The 18,331-nt window shown below is 51.2% G+C and overlaps 2 protein-coding genes across 3 annotated transcripts in view; one reads left to right on the top strand and one right to left on the bottom strand.

Moving 5' to 3' along the window:
* The first annotated feature begins 714 nt into the window (after positions 1–714).
* On the top strand, positions 715–8,841 carry LOC142415245 (ferredoxin-2, mitochondrial-like). The gene is made up of 4 exons (XM_075513317.1): positions 715–1,911; positions 7,134–7,258; positions 7,704–7,833; positions 8,084–8,841. Exons 1-4 carry the CDS (start codon positions 1,469–1,471, stop codon positions 8,202–8,204), a joined length of 819 nt encoding a protein of 272 aa, XP_075369432.1. The 5' UTR covers positions 715–1,468; the 3' UTR covers positions 8,205–8,841.
* A 5,181-nt stretch (positions 8,842–14,022) lies between these two features.
* The window catches only part of LOC142414949 (rho GTPase-activating protein 20-like), a 38,601-nt gene continuing 34,292 nt past the window's right edge, over positions 14,023–18,331 (bottom strand). For both annotated transcript variants that reach the window (XM_075512768.1, XM_075512769.1), the window contains exon 15: positions 14,023–17,814. In XM_075512768.1, coding sequence (XP_075368883.1) covers positions 16,073–17,814 — 1,742 coding nt within the window. In that variant the 3' untranslated portion in view covers positions 14,023–16,072. The remainder of the gene's footprint in view (positions 17,815–18,331) is intronic.

The raw sequence follows: 18,331 nt of genomic DNA, 5'->3' as shown, positions 1-18,331 counted from the left end.
GACTTTGGTCAGTGGTGCCCTGCAAATACGACTCCGAGTTACCTCGGATCACGTCCCTCCACAGCCCAGCACCGCATGGTCCTCTTGCATGTGTCCTGTCACGGGAGCAGCACTGTCCAGCCCGTACTGGGCAAACAGGAGTGAGGCGGCATGAAACATTCCTCTGTGCGGCTCTACCAGGTGCAAAGGGAACAGAGGGGAGTAGACAGGTGACTTTAGAAACTGGATTTCCCCCTAAGAAAAAAACAGTTTCTTTCTTTTTTAATCCGTTATGCATTGCCTGTGAGTTTCTCTCCACTGAAGCTATCTCAGTGGTGTGTTTGAATGCTTGGACACTTGCCTTTAAAACTTTATTGGACTGAAGAATAGGATTCCCCTCCCCCCTTATGGAAAATACTTGCGCTCCTTAATGTCTTCGATGCTTTTCTCAGAAAGCTTAAGCATCCCCTTCCAACCTGAAAGCTTTGGGTGGAAAATTTTCATGTTGGGGTGAAAAGCCAAAACTTTCCAGTTATCTTCAAAACTATGAATCCACTATATGTGTGTGTGTGTGTGTATGTGTGTGTTGAGGGGAACATTTTCCAGCCAGTTCTCATTCTTATGCCGTAGTTTCTCTCCCCTGTACGGATTGATTGTGTCCAGTTTCAAAGGTTTTTGCTTATACCGAGTGTCCAGTTTCAAGGGTTTCAAAGGGCACTCACTTATACTGAGTGTCCAGTTTCAAAGGTTTTTGCTTATACCGGCTACTAATACGTTACTGCATTAAAAAGCTTGATTAGAGCAAGCATCCTACCAAATGGTGAACTGTTACTCTGGTATTAGGGACAATTCAGGCTCCGGAGCTGAGAGCTGTTCTCAAACGCCACAAAAACCGTGAACTGAAACTGTCTCCACTGTTGCATTTTGGTGCTCAGAGGCAAGTTGATTTACCCTGGAGAGGAGGGTAGACTAAACTAGTGGCAGCATTTCTGGGAATAAATTAAAGAGTTTTCTTCTACAGAAGTCTCACTGGCATGGAGTATCAGCGCGAAACGGATGATACTTATCTGGGCCTTTATGGCACTTTTCGGCAGAGAATTTAGCAACTGAGCAAAGTGTGGCTGCTTCTCACCGCCACCCTGTGAAGTAAGCGAATAGTCGCGTTTTAGAGCTGGGAGCCTGCAGTACTGGGGAAGGCAATGGTGTGGCTGGGCGACATCCACGTCAAGAGGGGAATCGGTAAGTCTCGCTCTCCCCCCAGCGCTGTAAGAACTGGCGTGGCCCTCTCTTCCTGAGCCGGCAGCTGCCAGTGCTCCTGCCAGTCTGCTCTGCCAGCCCTCAGCTTGCAGCCCCTTGTGTGATTAGACATTGCAATGAATATTGCTCCCGAAACTGGATTTAGGTCTGGTTCCTAAAAGGGAAGTCTGTAAGGTGAAACAAGGTGAGCGTTGCTTGGGGACTGGTACGTGGAGATGACGCTCACGTTGCCATGCTTTGCCCAAGTCCCATGCCCTGCTGGGCTGGGCTGCAGCGAGACCCGAGCAGGATCCCTCTGTCCATCCTTCCCTCCTCCTTCCCCGCCCTCTTCCCTCCCTCCACCCCCAGGGAGGCTGTCCTAGTTTTTTCTTTTTTTTTTTCTTTCTTTCTTTCTTTCTTTCTTCCCCCCCCCCTCCCAGCCGTACTTACAACTCTTAATCTGGCTGGCCTTGCAACACACGACAGCCAGGAGACGCGGAGCAGGACCTTGAGTAGCATGATAGCTCAAGGCGTCTCAGGGCTCATGCGACCCTTGCTAAGAGGACTGAATGTGAGCAAAATTCGCTTTATTTACCTCTCTGGGGTGGCTGAGCAGCATCGCACACCAGCTAAGCAGGGGGCAGAAAGAGGCTTCAGCTCCACGCACAAGCTCCAGGATGTCCCTGGGGAATCGAGGTGAGCAAAACGCTGAATCCTACCTTGCTGCGTCCTGAAGGGCCTTTTCAGGAGGGACACGCGCTTACCTCTGCCGTGCTTCGCAGAAGGGAAGAGACGGAGGCCAGTGCGAAACATGGCCTGCAGGAGGTGGCGGGCGAGGAAGCGTAGGCTAAGCAGGTGCGGGCGGGAGGAAGGTGGTGCGGGGAGCCAGGCTGTGAGAGGTGCTGCTCCCTGCTTCTGGAGCTGTGGAGGCCACGGCTAGTGGCCCGCATCCAGAGCATGAAGATGACGACGTGGCGCAAGAGTCCGTTGACCGCTGGGGCCCAGTCACCGGCCTTCGAGGAACGGGGACGGTAGGCAAGGTGTGTCGCAGCGCTGGGCCGTGAGCCTGCTGTATTCCTGCTGTGGGGGAGCTGGGATGACGGCTGGGTCGCTCTGGGAATGGCAGATGCTCTTGGGTTTCTTGTCCCTGTGCTGTGAAGGCAGAGTAGGGAGCTGATGATGTCTGCAGCTGCAGGGAGCAAATGCTCTCTAGGTTACGGGAAGCCACGCTGCAAGCTCTCGTGCCTTGCTGGTGTGCTCTTCTTGGCAGGGAGACGGAGGAGCTGGCTCAGGCGCTCAGCCGCCCAGGCGGTGGCTGTAGGTGCGAGGGGCTGTAGGAGCCCACGGCACGGCTGTCTTGCCAGGCTCCTGAGGCCAGCGACTTGTGCTGGGCTTTGCTGAGACTGCTTGCTTGGGACAGGATGCACAGTTTGTTGTGGTGACTGAGTCTGTGAGTTGAACCCTGCGGTGGAAGCTGGCCAGAAGCTTGTGTTTGGAAATGCTCTGAATGCATTTGGTCCCTGCCAGGGTGGAGGACTCCCAGCTGGTCATCTGAAAGGGCGGACTTTGGCCTGTTGAGGGGCCTGGTTGACAGGGTCCCTCGGGAGGCAGTCGTGAAGGGCAGAGGAGTCCAGGAAGGCTGGACGCTCTTCCAGAAGGAAGTCTGGAAGGCGCCGGAGCAGGCCGTCCCCATGTGCCGAGAGGATGGGGCTGACCGGAGAGGCGGCTGGCATGGAGGACTCGTCTGTGCTGCTCCAGCAGGGACTACTGCAGACCCCCGCCAGTCTTTGCTCTGTCCCTTTGGGATAATTCGGAAGGAGATTGCATTTCTCTGAGCAAAATAAAGGGAGTTTGTAGATCTCCTAGACTGGTACGGTCTGGGTCAGACTGCAATCTGCTAGACATTGAGAAAAAGACCCAACCAACGTCACAGAAAATACAATAAACCATTTTACTATCTGACCTTCGAGAAAAGTTACGCTGAAAACCCTGCTTAGTGGGATTTATGAAGACTCGTTATCAATGGGGTTTCTTTCTAATTGGTTTGTTGCTTATGAAGTTATCTCTGGCAATATTTGTAGGCATCTTGCTGGTTTGTGTGTCCTTGGAAAGTATCTTTTAGGGAAAAACACTGACAGGGAGAAGAACCACCTTCTTGAAACCCCCTTCGCTAGCTCCTTGTGTCAAAAACATTTGAGAGTTTTTTTTTAAAAGGGAATAATCAGTTGGCACGTGTTGAACTTGCAGTGCTGAGTTTGTCACATCCTGATAAGATCTTTCCAAAGCTCTGACCGTGTGTCCTGTGACAGTAACGCCATTGTAAAATAGTTCAGCCTAAATGAAGCAAAATTTAGTCTAATCAATTTTGAGTTGTTTTTAAAACCCTGGTTCAAAATTATTTTCTTAACAAAATGTAAAAGGAATTTTTTCATAGTTTCAAAACCACCGATAAACAAATTCAAAAGTAAATAGAAAATAAAAGCTACAGATTTTCTTTCCAGGCTTTCCTGAAGCCTTGGGTACCCAAAGCAGGTGGCCTCCAGAGGAGACTCGAGCCTGGGACCGATTCGGGGGATATGAAGCCAGCATGCGAGTGGGTCTGTGGCAGGTGACTGAACAGTGAAAACAGGGAGTAGTCAGGCTGGGCTTATGCCCCCCAGAGGCACCTATACTAAGAACACAGACATACAGCTTACATTTCCCCTGCAGCCAGCGAAGAGAGAGAAGCTGCTTACAGGTGCTGTGTTGTGGTCAGGAGAGCTTGGCATCATCCCTGCTCTCGAGAAGGGTGAACCGCTGCACCCGGGCCTGTCCCAAGTCATGCAGGGGGTCTGTGGCAATAACATCTGTACATCCGTACGCCTCGCTGGATACCCCGTGTGCTGTCCCTGGCTGCAACTTGGCTGTCTCAGGGCTCATTTAACCGGCAGCAACAGTCAAAGCAGGGCTGCGTCCAGGGAGAGCTGCGGGGAACAAATCCCGCTAGCGTTCGCGGGAGCCTGCTGCGGGGATCCTCCTGGGACCGGTGTCGGCTGAAGTTCTCGGTGCCTCAGAGACAGGACGAATGAAGTTTTCTGTCAATAAACACGCGTGCGGCTTTGGGATTGTTGGATCCAGCACTCTCTGCTTGCAGGCAGGCAGCCCACATTATCCTGTTGAAGAATGCATTGAGTTGCATTATTACGTGAAGTCCTATGACTTTACCATTTCTGTTGTGTAACAAATTCTTTCACCTGTAAAACTGTACAGGTACAGTGTATAACTGTAAAACCACCGTTGCCAGGAAACCTGCCTATTTGCCATAAAAATGGAATAAATGGGTCTAATCTATCAAAATATAAAGAGGGTTGGTTTGTTTTCTTTTGACATTTGAGAACTAGTCTTTAAATTGCTCGTTTACAAAGAAATGTCTGTGGGCGTCTCTGTGAAGGAGACTGAAGTGTCTTAAAGCTGTTCTTTGGCTGTTTGCTTTGGGAACTAGGGTGGTCCTGCTTGGCTGTGCGCGACTGCAACGTGATCTTGCCATTCTGCACGTGGGACGCTCGTCCCTCTGCAGCGTGGTCTCGGTGCTAGCTTCGCAGCTGTTTTCACAACCAGGGGACCCTGTTGTAGACTCGTGGCCCAGGCATTGTTTTCTGCCGAAGCTTTCTGAAAAACAGGAAGGTGGCCTCCTCAGGTGAAGGTACAGCGGCCACTGCCTTCTGCTCCTGCTAGCTGAATCGAGACGCAACTAAAAACGAGAGCAGAGAAGGCAAAAAATATTGTTTCATCTCTTTTCTCCACTTCCAAATTTTGATGGAGTACAAGGATTGGCTTTCCAAAGAGATAATTCTTTGGCATTTTCTGCGCCTGAAGTCCACGTGACAACATTTTAAGAAACGGCATCCTTAATCACGTAGAGATGTACTGCAATGGTTCGTCAGCAGGTACATGGGATTAGATCTAGATAGTGATGGTGACTTATGTGAAGTGCAATGAACAAGACCTGCAAACTTGAAAGAGAACATTTCTTCCCCCTTTTCCATTACATTTTTACAGGAATTCTTTCCTGTCTCCTATTCAGCTGAATACATACCCTGTACTCCACTTCTGCCTCTTGTGAGTTAAGAAAGAGCAAAGGAAATTGTTTAAGCTTGATCCTTATATATTTCTGTGCTTAACATTAAAAGGAAATCAGCAGAGATCTCCACATGCTTCATCTTCACCTGCCACAGAGCAGAGAGGGATGAGCAGACAGGGAAAGTCCTTTCAGCTGCCGGTGCTGCTATCCCAGGGACAATTCCCATTTAACCAATTCCTCTTCCCAGTCTCGATGACTTCCCAAGAGGATGCCTGGCACAGAGGGGTGTAGGCGCTACCGCAGGTTTGCTGTAACGTGTGACTCTGGGGCTGTGACAGCGCGTGTTCAGTGTATATTGCAAATACATTGCAAGAAATCAGGAGATAATACTAGACATTCTCAGAGCTCTGAGCCATACTTGCTGTTTGCTTCCCTGGTCCCAGGGCTTCCAGGAGAAGCGTTGCAAACAGCGCTTTTATTGGAAGAAGCTGGATGCTGCTTCACTCAGTCTTGTGTAAGTGGGAGAAATCAGGGGATTGTGAGCTTGGCCAGTTCTCACTGTGAAACTCGCTCCATCTTCAAGGCTGTGGTTCGTTCTTCCTATGCCAGAAATGACAGCAGCGAGGCCACGGGGCAGCGCTGACACTGCTAGTGCTCGGGAGTCTATCAGAGCTGTGGGAGACAGCGGTGGATCTTTCCAGAGATCTGGGAGGGTGGTGCGTGTTGTCGGCCTGGCGGAAGAGAAGAGGGTGGACCCAGCTTCTGCCACTGGAGAATGTCCTGGGCTTTGAGACGATGGGCACTCGGGCAGTGCCACATTGAGAGGTGCTGGGCAAAATACCCACTGCCTCCAGGGTGCTGTCCTGTTTCAGCACAGGAGGGTGGGACCTTTGGGTAACTGGGACCTCCTGCTTCTAAGTGACATTTGGGTATGTACAGTAAGAACCACCACTGTTTGCTCATGTGCTTCCCCTGGCAAATATAATAGACGGTCTCAGAATATACTGTCTTGGTGAGAAATCCCTGACATCGCTGTTCAGGGTAGCAGCCCTTCCCCACACTGGTGGGGAGAGCCTGGCCTGGAGGAGATGAAGAGGATGCTGTTCCCCTCTTATGTGTAGATGCGGTTTCCGCAAGTCAGCACTAAGAGATGCTGATGGCCTTGTTCTTAACTCTCTACCAGATTAAATCTCGCAGGCTGTCAAAATAACTAGCAATTTCTCCTGAGCAAGGATCGCATCAGCTCAGAGAAGGTTACTCAGCACGGTCGCTCTCTAAGCTGGGGCTGAGCACGTCTCATCACAACAAGGCTCCCTGTGATTGAGTTCAGGGAAGGAGCGGGCACTTCATGAAAGAACCAGCAGCAGAAAAGGAGCAGTCATCAAGTAATCCCCTTGGGAAGGGAAGGGGGAACAAAACGTGAATGATAACAGCCCTTACTGCATGATTAGTATCTGATCCTGAGCACTTTTCTTGTTATTGCATCACTCCATCCAGGGTTAACATCCCAGGCCCAGGACCTGCAAACGCTTTGCCTGCCCGCGAATGCTCCCTCCGGGAGCCAGCCCAAGCCGAGGCAGCGGGAGCAGAGCATCTGCACTTGTTCATGCACTGCTAAACATTTATTCTGAGGGACGTTTGATAAAGTGGGAAGTATTTTGGGTCAACTCAGTTTTGCCTGCCACTGAGAACTGATAATCTGAATCTTTTCTGACGGGCATGGTGTAATGCTTCTAGAAAGTGTGTGTATGCGCGTTTCCCTCCGAGTGCCCTGTCTCTAGTGCTCAGCCAAAAGACCTCAACAGTGGGCGTGCAGGAAAGGGTGGGCTCCTCTGATTTTGGCAAACTTGTCTTACAGCTCTGCAGACCAGGTGACGGTGCATTTTATAAATCGGGATGGAGAGCGACTTACGGCCACAGCCAAAGAAGGGGAGAGTTTGCTGGAAGTGGTAGTCAATCAAAACTTGGCCATTGATGGATTTGGTAGGTGTTGCACAAGGGTATGTGCTCTTACGATTTATGTGTCTGTGCTGTGACCAGTGGGTACCTGGGAATAGTGCAACTGTACACGTGCCACTGTGTTCTGGCGAGACCATGAAGCAAGCTTCTCTTCCCCAACAGCCGCTTGCTGGGCTGGCTTACCACACCGAGGTGGCAGTGCGACTTCCACACCGTCGCTGCTGGGATTCGAGTGGCCTGTGTCAATGCGCTTGGTCGGTTAGAGCTGATGTACAAATTTGAACACTGATTGTGATCCTCCCAGAGAAGAGGCAGGCTGAAATCTGCATCCATCTGTGGTGTTTTCTGGCGTCTCTTTTGACATGCTCCGGATCTGTTAAAGGACCTTTTCTCACACTGTTCCCGAAGATGATCTTTCTCACCCCCTTGTTTTCTCTGATTTGCTGTCACTCCCTCGTTTCTCCACCAGGTGCATGTGAAGGGACATTAGCCTGCTCCACCTGTCACCTCATCTTTGAGAAGGACACCTTCCAAAAGCTGGATGCCATCTCAGATGAAGAGCTGGACATGCTGGACTTGGCGTATGGACTCACTGAGACGTAAGCCTCCCTTGCTGACCGCAGTAGATTCTCAAGCCTCTGAGGCAGATTCTCGGCGCCTGTTTCCAAGGGGACAGGACTGATTCTGTATTATGGTTGTGCCTCTAGAGCTGCTTTCTCTTGGGGCACAGGAGACCTTTAACAGGAACGTTAGTGAAAACCCAGCCTGGACCAGACACACCAGTGTGGGCTGGGAATTTCTCCCTTTACTGTGGGAACAGATGAGCCTCACTTGATGTTTTCTTCTCAGATCTCGCCTTGGCTGCCAGGTGTGCGTTAAGAAGTCGATGGATGGTCTGACGGTGCGGGTCCCCATGGATGTATCGGACATCAGGAGACAGCTGGAGGTTGGAAAGCAAAGCAAACAGTAACTGGAAATGACTCCTGCACAACTCACATCCTCATTTTAGGTGTGGCAGGGTACTTTGCTTTTGGTTAACGTTATTGCTTTTTGTGGCTGGCTTGCAGTAGACCATAGAGGTCTGATTCAATATAAATGCCTGTTGGCAAATCTCTTACTTAAACAAAGCTTAATGCTAGGGTCTTTGGTACATGTTTTAAGTGAAGCACTTAAGTGCTCTGCTGAACGCAGCTGGGCTAGAGCGTATGGCTTTATGTTTCCCTGGGCGGGTGACAGTAAACGTCTGTGCTGTATGTGACTCACCCTTTCCTTTGAAATTTAAGGAATTCTGCTATGGCAAGTAACTGCTGGGAATTTTGCAATGCTTGGCTCTTTAACTGTAGAGCAGTTTTTTCCCAATTTGGGAAGCTTAAGAAGAGATAGCTGTTCCAAATACAAGATGGTGTGCTGACTGGCTTGATGATATAGGCTAGCTGAGTTTGGTTAGCAAGAACATACTGATAACCGTTTGAATGCTGACATTTCCTATAAGAGGGATCCACTTCCTATGAATTTGAGATGTTACATGTCACTGAATTATGTGCCATGATCTGCTACTTTCTCCAAATACTAAATTTCCCCATTGCTGTACTACCACATACGTCAAATAAAATTCTAATAATCAGGCTTATAGCCCCATGAGATGCACTTTTCTGGTAACATGAGCCTGGTTGGAATAGAATGAGTTTGATGGAAATTTAGGTATAATATCCTGTTGCTCCAGTTTACTTGCCTGGCTTTTCCCCCCGTGTTTGAGTGAATATGTCAAACTGGCCATCTAAATGTCGTAGAGAACCCGTGATCTGTAACCAAGTTTTCCAAACAGAGTTCTGCACAGAAACCCTTCCTATGGATTTAGTTAAAACCCAGGCTATGTTTAGCAACCAATTTAAACCAACAAGTTACTGTTCTTAGGCAAGATATCAACCCCATAAAAGAAATACACATTTGAAAAATGCTTATCTTATATTGGAGCATTCAAAGTTTTATTTGGCATAAATTGCAGAGTTTTGACTGGGGAGGAAGGGACTGCCCTATGTGGGAGGCCAGGGACTGCTCTGTGCCTGTCACAGCCCCTTCCAGCTGGCTCTGAAACCCCTTTGCACACCAAAAGTTCAATCAGTCAGAGGAGCATGTGGCACTTGTGCTCAAATATATTTGAGAAGGAGCGATGGCCACTAGGCGTAGGAGACACAAGGAACATGCACAAAAGGAGGCACGGGAGCTGGCATGGGAGGAGGGAGTGGAGGAGGCAGGTGGAAGGGGACAGTGCTGGTGACCCAGCTCATAAATGGTCATGGAAGGAGGTGCTCTCTCCCAGAGGAAGCCTACCTCTGAAGGGACTGTAGCCCATAGATGACCCACGCTGGAGCAGGGACGACCCTGAGGGACTGCAGCCCACGGGCGACCCATGCCAGGGCAGGGCCACCCCTGGGGGACTTGCAGCCCCTGGAGTATCAATACTTGAGCAGGGGTAACCATTAAGAAACCAGGAGCACTGGAAGTAAATGAGTAAGAAGCCAGGACTGGCAGAAAGAAACTGTTACGCACATACCCTGGCCTCCCGTGCCACCTCTTCCCTCGCTGAAGGGATTGGGAGGGACTGGTGGAAACAAGGGATGCTGAGACCGCGAGGTGGGTGGGGAGGAGTTGGGTTTGGCTGAAGCTGAGCTTGCGAAGGGTGAGGAAAAGTGTGTCCCTGTTTGTTTAATTGTTTGTCATCTTTTTTTCCCCCTCTCAATACCTGAATCAGTAATTAAAAGTTTATGCCAGCTGGCAATAAATTAAATTAAGTAAAATTCCGCAAGTTGATAAATTAAGTAAAATTCCGCAAGTTGAGGTGTCTCAGCCTGTGGCAGTAGTACCTGGTTAGACGGGTGAAAAACAAGTTTTGTATATAGAGAGAGGCAGTATCTTCCCTTAGACCAAATGCTGTAGCTGGGGGGAGAGGAGGGTGAACACTTTCAGACGTACAAGTCCTTTACATTCGAAATAAGAGCCGGAAACTCCAAGTTTAAGCGTCCCGGTGCACAGTGAGCGGAAAGGATCTCCGCGCGGTCGGGATCCCTGCGAGCGGTACGCAGTGACTTAGGCTGGGAGCACCTCCTCGCTCTGCCTGCCCCTGCAGCTCGTTTTCCGCCGCTGCCCGCGGGGTCCGGCCTCCCTTGGCGTGGGGTTTGCGCGCCAGGACCTACCAGGACCCACCTGCAAACGTCCGGCGAGGCCGCCCCGCCCGCCGCGCCCGCAGGCCCTGGGCCGCCCGCCCCGAACGCCAGCGCCGTGCCGCGCTCCCGCCCGCCCGGGGCTTGGCTGCCACGCCAGGGGGCGCTCGCGGGGCGCCAGCCGCTCCGTGCACGCGCAGGGAGGGGAGGACGCGGCTCCTCAGTGGGGCCGGCCCGGCCGCCCGCCCCTTCCCGCCCTCCTGCCTGCGCCTCCCTCCTTCCCGCCCTCCCTCCCGCCCCTGCCCGCCCCTTCCCTCCCGCCCCTGCCCGCCCCCCCGCCCGCCCTCCTCCTCGCCTCACCTCCTGCGGCCCTGCCGCGGGCGGCCGCCGGCTGCTGTCCGTGTGCGCTGGTCTCAGCGCTGCCTCTGTGCTTTTCTCAACGGCAGCGGCAGTGCGGGCGCGGGCCCTGCCCCTCTCAGCGTGGGGCTCTCGGGCAGAGGTAGCGAGTGACTCCCTGTAGATCCCCCACTGTGGGCTTTGGCTTCCTCTCTGGTCCGTCGTGCAAAAATCGGTACAAAATTCTAGCCAGGGAACCTAACAGAGGGCTCGCTACTGGGGGAACCGTCTGGTGTGGGCCAGAGCCACTTGCTGTAGCAGGGGAATGCAGCAGGGTGGATTTTCGCAGGGTCCCAGCCCTGTTTTGGGACCACGGATGTGGTGTAGTACTGGGGCTTCAGGGGCTCTTGACTGGCATTTCACAGAAGCCAGTGCAAGGCCAAACCTTCTACAGGGCAGCCCTTTGCTTGGGTATGCCTCAGAAAGCTCCTCCAGGCTGTGCCTGTTTCTCCCAAACCTCTTCTCCTCCAACTTGCCCCAGGTTTACTATAATAAAGCAAAGGGAATAAAAACAGATTAAATGAAAGCTGTAAAGCCACCACCTCCGGTACCGCTTCATGTCTCTCCCCTCTCCTGATGCTGCCACTATGCCTTTGCGAAGCAGAGACGGCCCGGAGCTCCGCAGTCCCACCCTTCAGCCCCCTCCTGCTTGTGAGTTTGAAGCTGGACCACGGCTGCTGCTGAGAGAGGTCAGTTCTCTACACGCAGGCGCGATGCCACGCGCTGGTGGGATGGCGAGGGAGGGAACAGCTGCTGGCTTGAAAGGGTTGAGTGACTGTCACGTTCCTCTTCAGAGTGTGGGTGACCTTCGAAGAAGAAGTTGCTAGGATAGGCTGTTTGCTTTGTTATGCAGGTAGCCAAAATAGCCCCCACCGCTCTTTGGCAAGTCTGTCTGTCCCTCGGAGGTGCCGTGGGATAGCAGAGAGGACTCTGCACAAAGGAGCTACCTGCAAAGGATCGGGGAGCCTATGTCTTGGGCGACTGGCTGTGCTGACTCTGTGGGGATGTCAGAAATGGGACTGAGGCGGCTGAAATAAACTGCAGCTGCCCCTGGGCACTTCCTTCACGGTTTCTGCCAGCCTGCAGGGTTAGGGCACAAGTCGTACATGCCAAGCAGAAATGAGAAGAGGCTGAAGTGCGTGAGTCATTGTCTCTTCAAGGCAAATGAGCTGGACTTGTCTGGCCTTGATCTATACTGGGAGCAGGTCATGAAGGCTCCGCGCTTCCCGGATGGCAACCACGACACCTCTTCCCGAGTGACTGCGTCCGGCGGGGCGCCGAGCAGGGCTGTCAGCATGTGTCGGGCCAGCTTGGGCTGAACCGCTCCTTTTCATCAGGAAAAGGGCAGAGAGAGAAGGGAAACCTATTTGTGTCTGAGGGCTGTACATTAAGGGAAAATGTGGCCTTTCTGGGTCAGAAAGCCAACTGTCTGTATTTGATATTTTGTGTTATGAGCAAGCTGGGTGCTGTGGAACTTTTTCAAGAATGCTTGGTGACTTCCAAATACATCTCTGCATCTCTGGGGAGCATCACATCCCACTCGGGAGTTTTGAGAAAGGAATTTGGTAGCAGTTGGATATAATATGTGACAGGAAAATGACATCAAGCAGCACCCTAAGGCATCACTGATCACATTCTCAGCAGGTGTAAATCAGTGGCAGAGGCAATGACTGTGAGGATGGAATACTCGCCTAATGCGGAAAGGGGCCCTTATCTGAAGGTTTTGTGATTGTCTTCCTTGGCCTTTCCAGGAGTGCTGGTCCAGAGACTCCACTGTGTGAAAGAAGATGAACGAAACATATATTTACAAGGAAGACAAAGCTAAAACAGTTGCACTTCCCTTCTTTGCAGGAAGGCAAAGAGCATTCCTCTTTATCCTTATCTTGACTTGTCAGCTGCCATGCAGCTTTCCGCCCTGTGACACCCGCGCCGATGGGAGCACTGACAGCGCGGCCGCAGCTGCTGTGGGAGCGCAGGGTGGCTCGCAGCCCCAGGTGGCACGGTGGCCCACTGCTGGCTGGCTGCCAGGGGCTGACAGGAAAGCAGAGTGCGCTCACAAGAATTAAGGCAGAATTCGTATTTTGGCCAATTTATACTTGTGGTCTTGAGTTTCCTGGGATTAAAAGCAGCGGTTTGGCGTTTTTGTTCAGCAGAAGCCAGGAGCTCCAGGACCCTTTTGTCTTTATGGCACAGTCCCGTGGGGACTGTGGCCAGGATTTGGGGGGTTTAGAGGTGGGGCATTACATGAAGGCACTTACCTGTTCCTCAGCTACACTTGGAGCGTGCTGGATGGTGGCACAGCTCACAGGTGTCCTGGTCTGCTGTCCCTAGGAAGTGTATGACTAATTTGCTACATGTATTTTGATGGCCTTGAAGGAAGTGGAACACTTCTGCTAACTTAGCGGATGTAGGATTGGGTGCCAAAATGTGGGGAGCATCTTGGTCTCCAGCAAGCTGGACTCTCAGAACAGCATTTCTGCCTCGGCTCATGGGACAGGCGTGCTGCAAATTTCCATGCCCAGGCCTAGAGGTAGCAGGTAAGTGAGGTCTTTGCATGCTTGGGAGGCCAAGTCTCTCTCTGTCTTGGGCAGCACCCTGCCTCTGCCATGCAGCCACAGGCTCCCAAAGGGACCGGTGGTTTGTGCTGTCTTTTTGGATAAATTTTGGAGGATTTTGTTTTGTTTTAAATGAAGAAAAATTATTAATAGAGAGCTGGGTTAGAGCAACTATCCAGGGAAATGCGCCCATATTAGGCAGCCTAAGCTGAGAAGAGGAAAATGTGTGTTTTGCCCCGCCTCTCCCAGTGTTTCTATAAACTAATCTCTTTCTAACTTGCTCGAAATTCTTTTAGGTGACGCAAATCGTGAGCTCTTACTCTGCATTTGGTCCAGGTCCCCCTTGTTTGAACTGAGCCCAGCCCAGCCACTGAGCCAGTTTACAATCCATTGTAAATTCCAAACACGGCATGTTTAGAATACAGAATAATCTCTCTTCCAAGTACAGACAGACTTTTCTCATAATATTTAGTGCTGTTTCACCTTCCTGAAAAGACACAAATAAGAGTAATGCCTGAGCCATGTGCTGGAAGAGGGCTCCTCGACAGCGTGGCCAGCCTCACAGATCTGGGGTGGGGAGCACGTGTGTGTCGCAGCACAGTTCGGTGCTTTGCAAACACCATCACCCAAGCGCAGAAGAGAGGGAAGTCAGAGCAAGGCGATCACCACACCACAATGACAAACAAATTTGTGTGTCTTTTATTGAAGTAGTTACAACTGTAGCTCTGGAAAAAAGACTGTGAATGCCTTGTCAGCGTTCATGTGTGAGGGAAATGATGGCGGGGAGGGTTTGTATTACGATTATATACACCTTTCATCATACAAGGGCCACCAAGGTGATCTGGGACACAGAGTGCCACATCTAAGAGTTAAACACTCTGCATATAACAACTGAACTCTATACACCTCGGAAAGTGGGCTCTGGGCTTCCCCCTCTCTCCCCTGCCCTGGTATTCGATGGTGTGAATTTGGAGCGTGGGGGCAGCTTCCTGGCACTGTCCCAGGCACCTGGCAGATGAGTGGAGGCATCTGACACCTACTGGATCATTTTACAGAGGTGGCTTCCCTCTCTGTGCAAGGACTGAGCCGTAGCAGGTGCCAAGCAACTCCAGGTATGGCTATTTGCAGACACTCAGCAACTTGCAGGGGACACTCGCTCCACAAGGACTACCTTTAATCATTAGGATTCATGTATTTCTCTCGTCCTTCAATTCACTGTTAACTGAGTAAAGGGAGTATCTCTCTGAGAGAAACCACCTTAGAAAACTCTCACATAACTTTCAAATGAAACATCCTGAACCTTTTAACCTTTGAGACTTTTCCCATCGTTTTCTTAAAGCCTGTCAAACGAACGTGGTGCTCTCAGCTTCTTTTTAGAGCTCAGCTGGCAGCATCACAACCTCTAAGCAAGTCCCATTATGGCTATGGCGCTTCTGAGCATTGCCTTGAGTGGAATCACAGGGATGCTCCAAGCGTCTACTGGCTGCATTTCTTTCGTGGTGCAACACAAGCAGCCTGCTTAGCGCATCCTTGCCTGGCCCTTCTCCAGACTTAATTCTGCTGCAGCACACTGGGCCACGTACTTTGCTGAGTGGGAACCGACTGCTTCTCTGTGACAGCATCAGCGCTGTTTGGGCCTGGACAGTCTCGGCTCACGGACTGTCTGACAACTTTCTAGCCAGATGGGGCTTTGCTTCAGCATCCACTCGACAACATTCTTGACAACTTTCACAACTCCTTCACCTCATGCTAAAGCCAAATCCTGCTTAAGTCCCTCTCAGCATGACTAGGAATTTGATTAGTTGCCCCATCCACACTGCCTCTGGAAAGGGCCTTCTGAAACGTCACCATCATTTACAGAAATATAATGTCACCTTTTACTAGGACTCAAAGGACCAGCTACTCCCAGAGGACACCGAAGAAGACAAATGTTCATAGCCCTGCCAAAGTGACAGTGCTAAAATCCTTTCTAGTAACTGTGGCTCTGTCAAATGCTAGCTTTGGGGGAGGTATGAGAAGAGAGAATCAATGCGTAAGTAATTGGGAAAAAAAGGCAATCTTGGGGTTAAAATGTTACATATGCCATCTGTCAGTGAAAGCAGGGCTTTGGGCTCTGGGCTCCGTTTGGTGTTTCTGGAACGCAGCCTCAAACAGTAATGAACACAGACTATGAGCTAGAGCACCGGGGGACAAAAGATGAGCAGAGCGAAGCAGTGATTTCTGGGATGGAGGTGAAGGGTCTTCCTTTGGAGGAATGGTGGTGATGAACAGTGAATAGTGGAGGACTTTGTGCAAGCGTAAAGATTTTTAACTCATTCTGATGGAGCATTAGCTGTCCCAGTTCTCAAGTCATCCACACGCATCAGCAGCTGACTGGAGAAAATAAAGCAGAGTTTCTCCTTTCATGCTTTAAAAAGAAATGGAGTCAGACCCTGTACAGGTCAGCCCATTCATGGACAGAGAGAGTCTGGTGGCATTCAGCCCACTAGACACCCAGCCAGTGAAGTCTCTTCCATAGAAAAAGGGTATAAAGAAAAAAACCAAGAACACCCCCCCCCCCCCAGCCAAAATGAATGTTAAAACCCCAACATTACATACACATCAGTGTCACTTTACATTACTGCCCCATGCAGCCTGCTAGATTCTTCACACCCCGATCATATCTTACAGAATATTTTCTGCTGCACATACACAAAAAAATATTCAGTTCTCCCACATCCATCTCCCTAGACAAACGTCTCTTCTGCAAACGCCACTGTATCATGCTCCTCTGCGGCCACCTCTGCCAGTGGCTGGCTCCTGAGCCACTCCACCTTGCTCCGAAGGAGTTCATTCTCCACTGCTTCCGCCTCAGCCGTGGGACAGGTCTTGGTTTCATCGTGCTTGAAATACTCCCTGACAGTATTTCGAATGGAGGCGGGGAGGATGATACGGATGGTGTGGCTGAATGTGTTAAAGCCCTTGCTCTGGGTTGGCGCCTGCGCCATTTCCACTGGCTTGCTCTCCAGCTCCTCAGGAGTGGAGGCACTTCGGGGGCTCTCTTTGTGCTCTGCCTGCGGGGACGGGATCACTGGTTCATGGTGGTAGCGCCTGGAGATGGACTGCAGGACAAGGGGGGTATTCTGCCCATAGAAAACTGTCTGGGGGATATGGACGCTCACAGTCTGCAAGTTCTTGGATAGGCTTTGCTCACTGCTGCTGCTGGGCGAGTCACTGCTGCTGGTGTTTGCCATGGATCTCTCCTCTTCCTCTTCCACCGGAGACCCCCAAGAGCTTTCTTTATTTGGGGCCATGTAAAAAGTTATCTTGGTGCGCTTCAGGCTTTCCTGGCTTGGAGGGCAGGCATCAATGCTTTTGATTTCTATGTTCTTCACTGCCTTCTCCCTGTGCTGCTGGTGGCTGATCTGTGGGGATTTCTCACTGGCTGGGCTGGCAGCTGGGAGCTCAGGGTCTCGTTCAGATGCCTTGCTATAATCCTGGCTGCTGAGCCCTGGGCCAGGGCCCCCTAAGCAACTCAGCTGACTCTCCTCTTCTTCCCAGTCAATGTCAGTTAGGGGGCTTCCCACGGCAGCTCTGCTGACAGATGGAAAACTCTTCCTCTCCCCAAAGCAATGACTGCTCTCTATGGCCTTGGGGTCGTACTCATGGAAACTGTCCAGGTCACATGGGTGTAAAGGCACAGGAGACGTGAAGGACTTGTGCCATTCTTTCAGGGACCTTCTGGCAATCTTGGGGGACACAGCATGAAGCCTGGCAGACGTGCCGAACATGAATGGCAGGGATGAGACGTCTGTGGGACTAATGGCTGATGACTCTGAGCAGTAGGAGAAAGCACTGTCTAAGGAGCTGAGTGAGGAGGCAGATGGGGAGGTGGTGGTAGAGGACAGACTAGAGAAGCTGGACCTGTTGGACAGGCTGGATTTCTGAAGGCTGAGCTTCTTCACCCTAGAGCTGGTCTGAGGCGACTGCCACAAGTTCTGCCTGGCCTTATTAATCCCGGGGCTTAGGCCTTCATCAATTAACTTCTGGCTCTCCAGCTGCAGCTGCTTGAGCCTGTGGATGTAGTCTGTATGGCTGTGCATGATGGTGGCATCGCAGCTGGACTGGCGGGCCACCGGCTCATGGCTCTGAGCAGGAAGCTGGGAGCTGAGGCAGACGCTGGGCTCTGATGAGCACCGGTCCCTGGCCGGGCTGAGTGAGCGTATGGAGCCAATGGAGCAGAAGGAGCCCTCCTCTTCCAGGAGGTCATAGCTGTCTGCACTGGTGTTCTTCTGCGCTTTGCTTTGATAGCAGGCTGTGATCTCACTGAACAAGTCCCAGTCTTCCTGATCCTCACCGAGTAACAAGCTGCTGGATGGTTCAAAAATGGCATCTGTTTCAGGTACCAGGTGGTGCTTTGGTCCTTCTGGGTCACAAGCAGAAAATTCCAGCTCATCAGAGGAATCGTCATGCTGAGTCAAGCCTATGCCTGAGGCAGAGAATGCAAATTAATTTGTTGCCTATGTCTCCTAACCCCGTATAGTATCTTACAACCAAGGCAGGGAAATATTATCAAGTCCATGGAAAAGCAAAGATGATCCATTGTTTCCCAGGGACCAGAGCAGGACTGGGAACAACATCAACAATTCTGGCTTGATGACCTGAGCTGTCACCACTGGCCTGTATTCACAGGACAGTTAACAGAGACAACTGGATCTCTTTCCATTCAACCATTTGGTTTAGCTTTACAGAACGAATCTGGAAGAAAAGACTGCTGGGACACGGCAGCGCTAAGGCTACACTAAATTCTTGTGATGGCTGGAATAGGTTGAACAGCAGCCATAGAGAAAGACAACCATGCTCAGGGACACATTTGAAGTGATGCACCTCAGCGCTCTGCTTTCCCTCGCTTCCTGCCTATGCCTGACAGGCAAAGGGAAAACCCAAAACAACTGTTTTTCAATGTTTTTCCTTGGAAGAGACACGAAGGGAAAGCAAACTCTTGC

This window comes from Mycteria americana, chromosome 10 (genome assembly GCF_035582795.1).
Source record: "Mycteria americana isolate JAX WOST 10 ecotype Jacksonville Zoo and Gardens chromosome 10, USCA_MyAme_1.0, whole genome shotgun sequence".
NCBI classification, from domain to species: Eukaryota; Metazoa; Chordata; class Aves; order Ciconiiformes; family Ciconiidae; genus Mycteria; species Mycteria americana.
The sequence above is the reverse complement of the archived record's forward strand: the minus strand, read 5'-3'. Positions and strand labels throughout refer to the sequence as shown.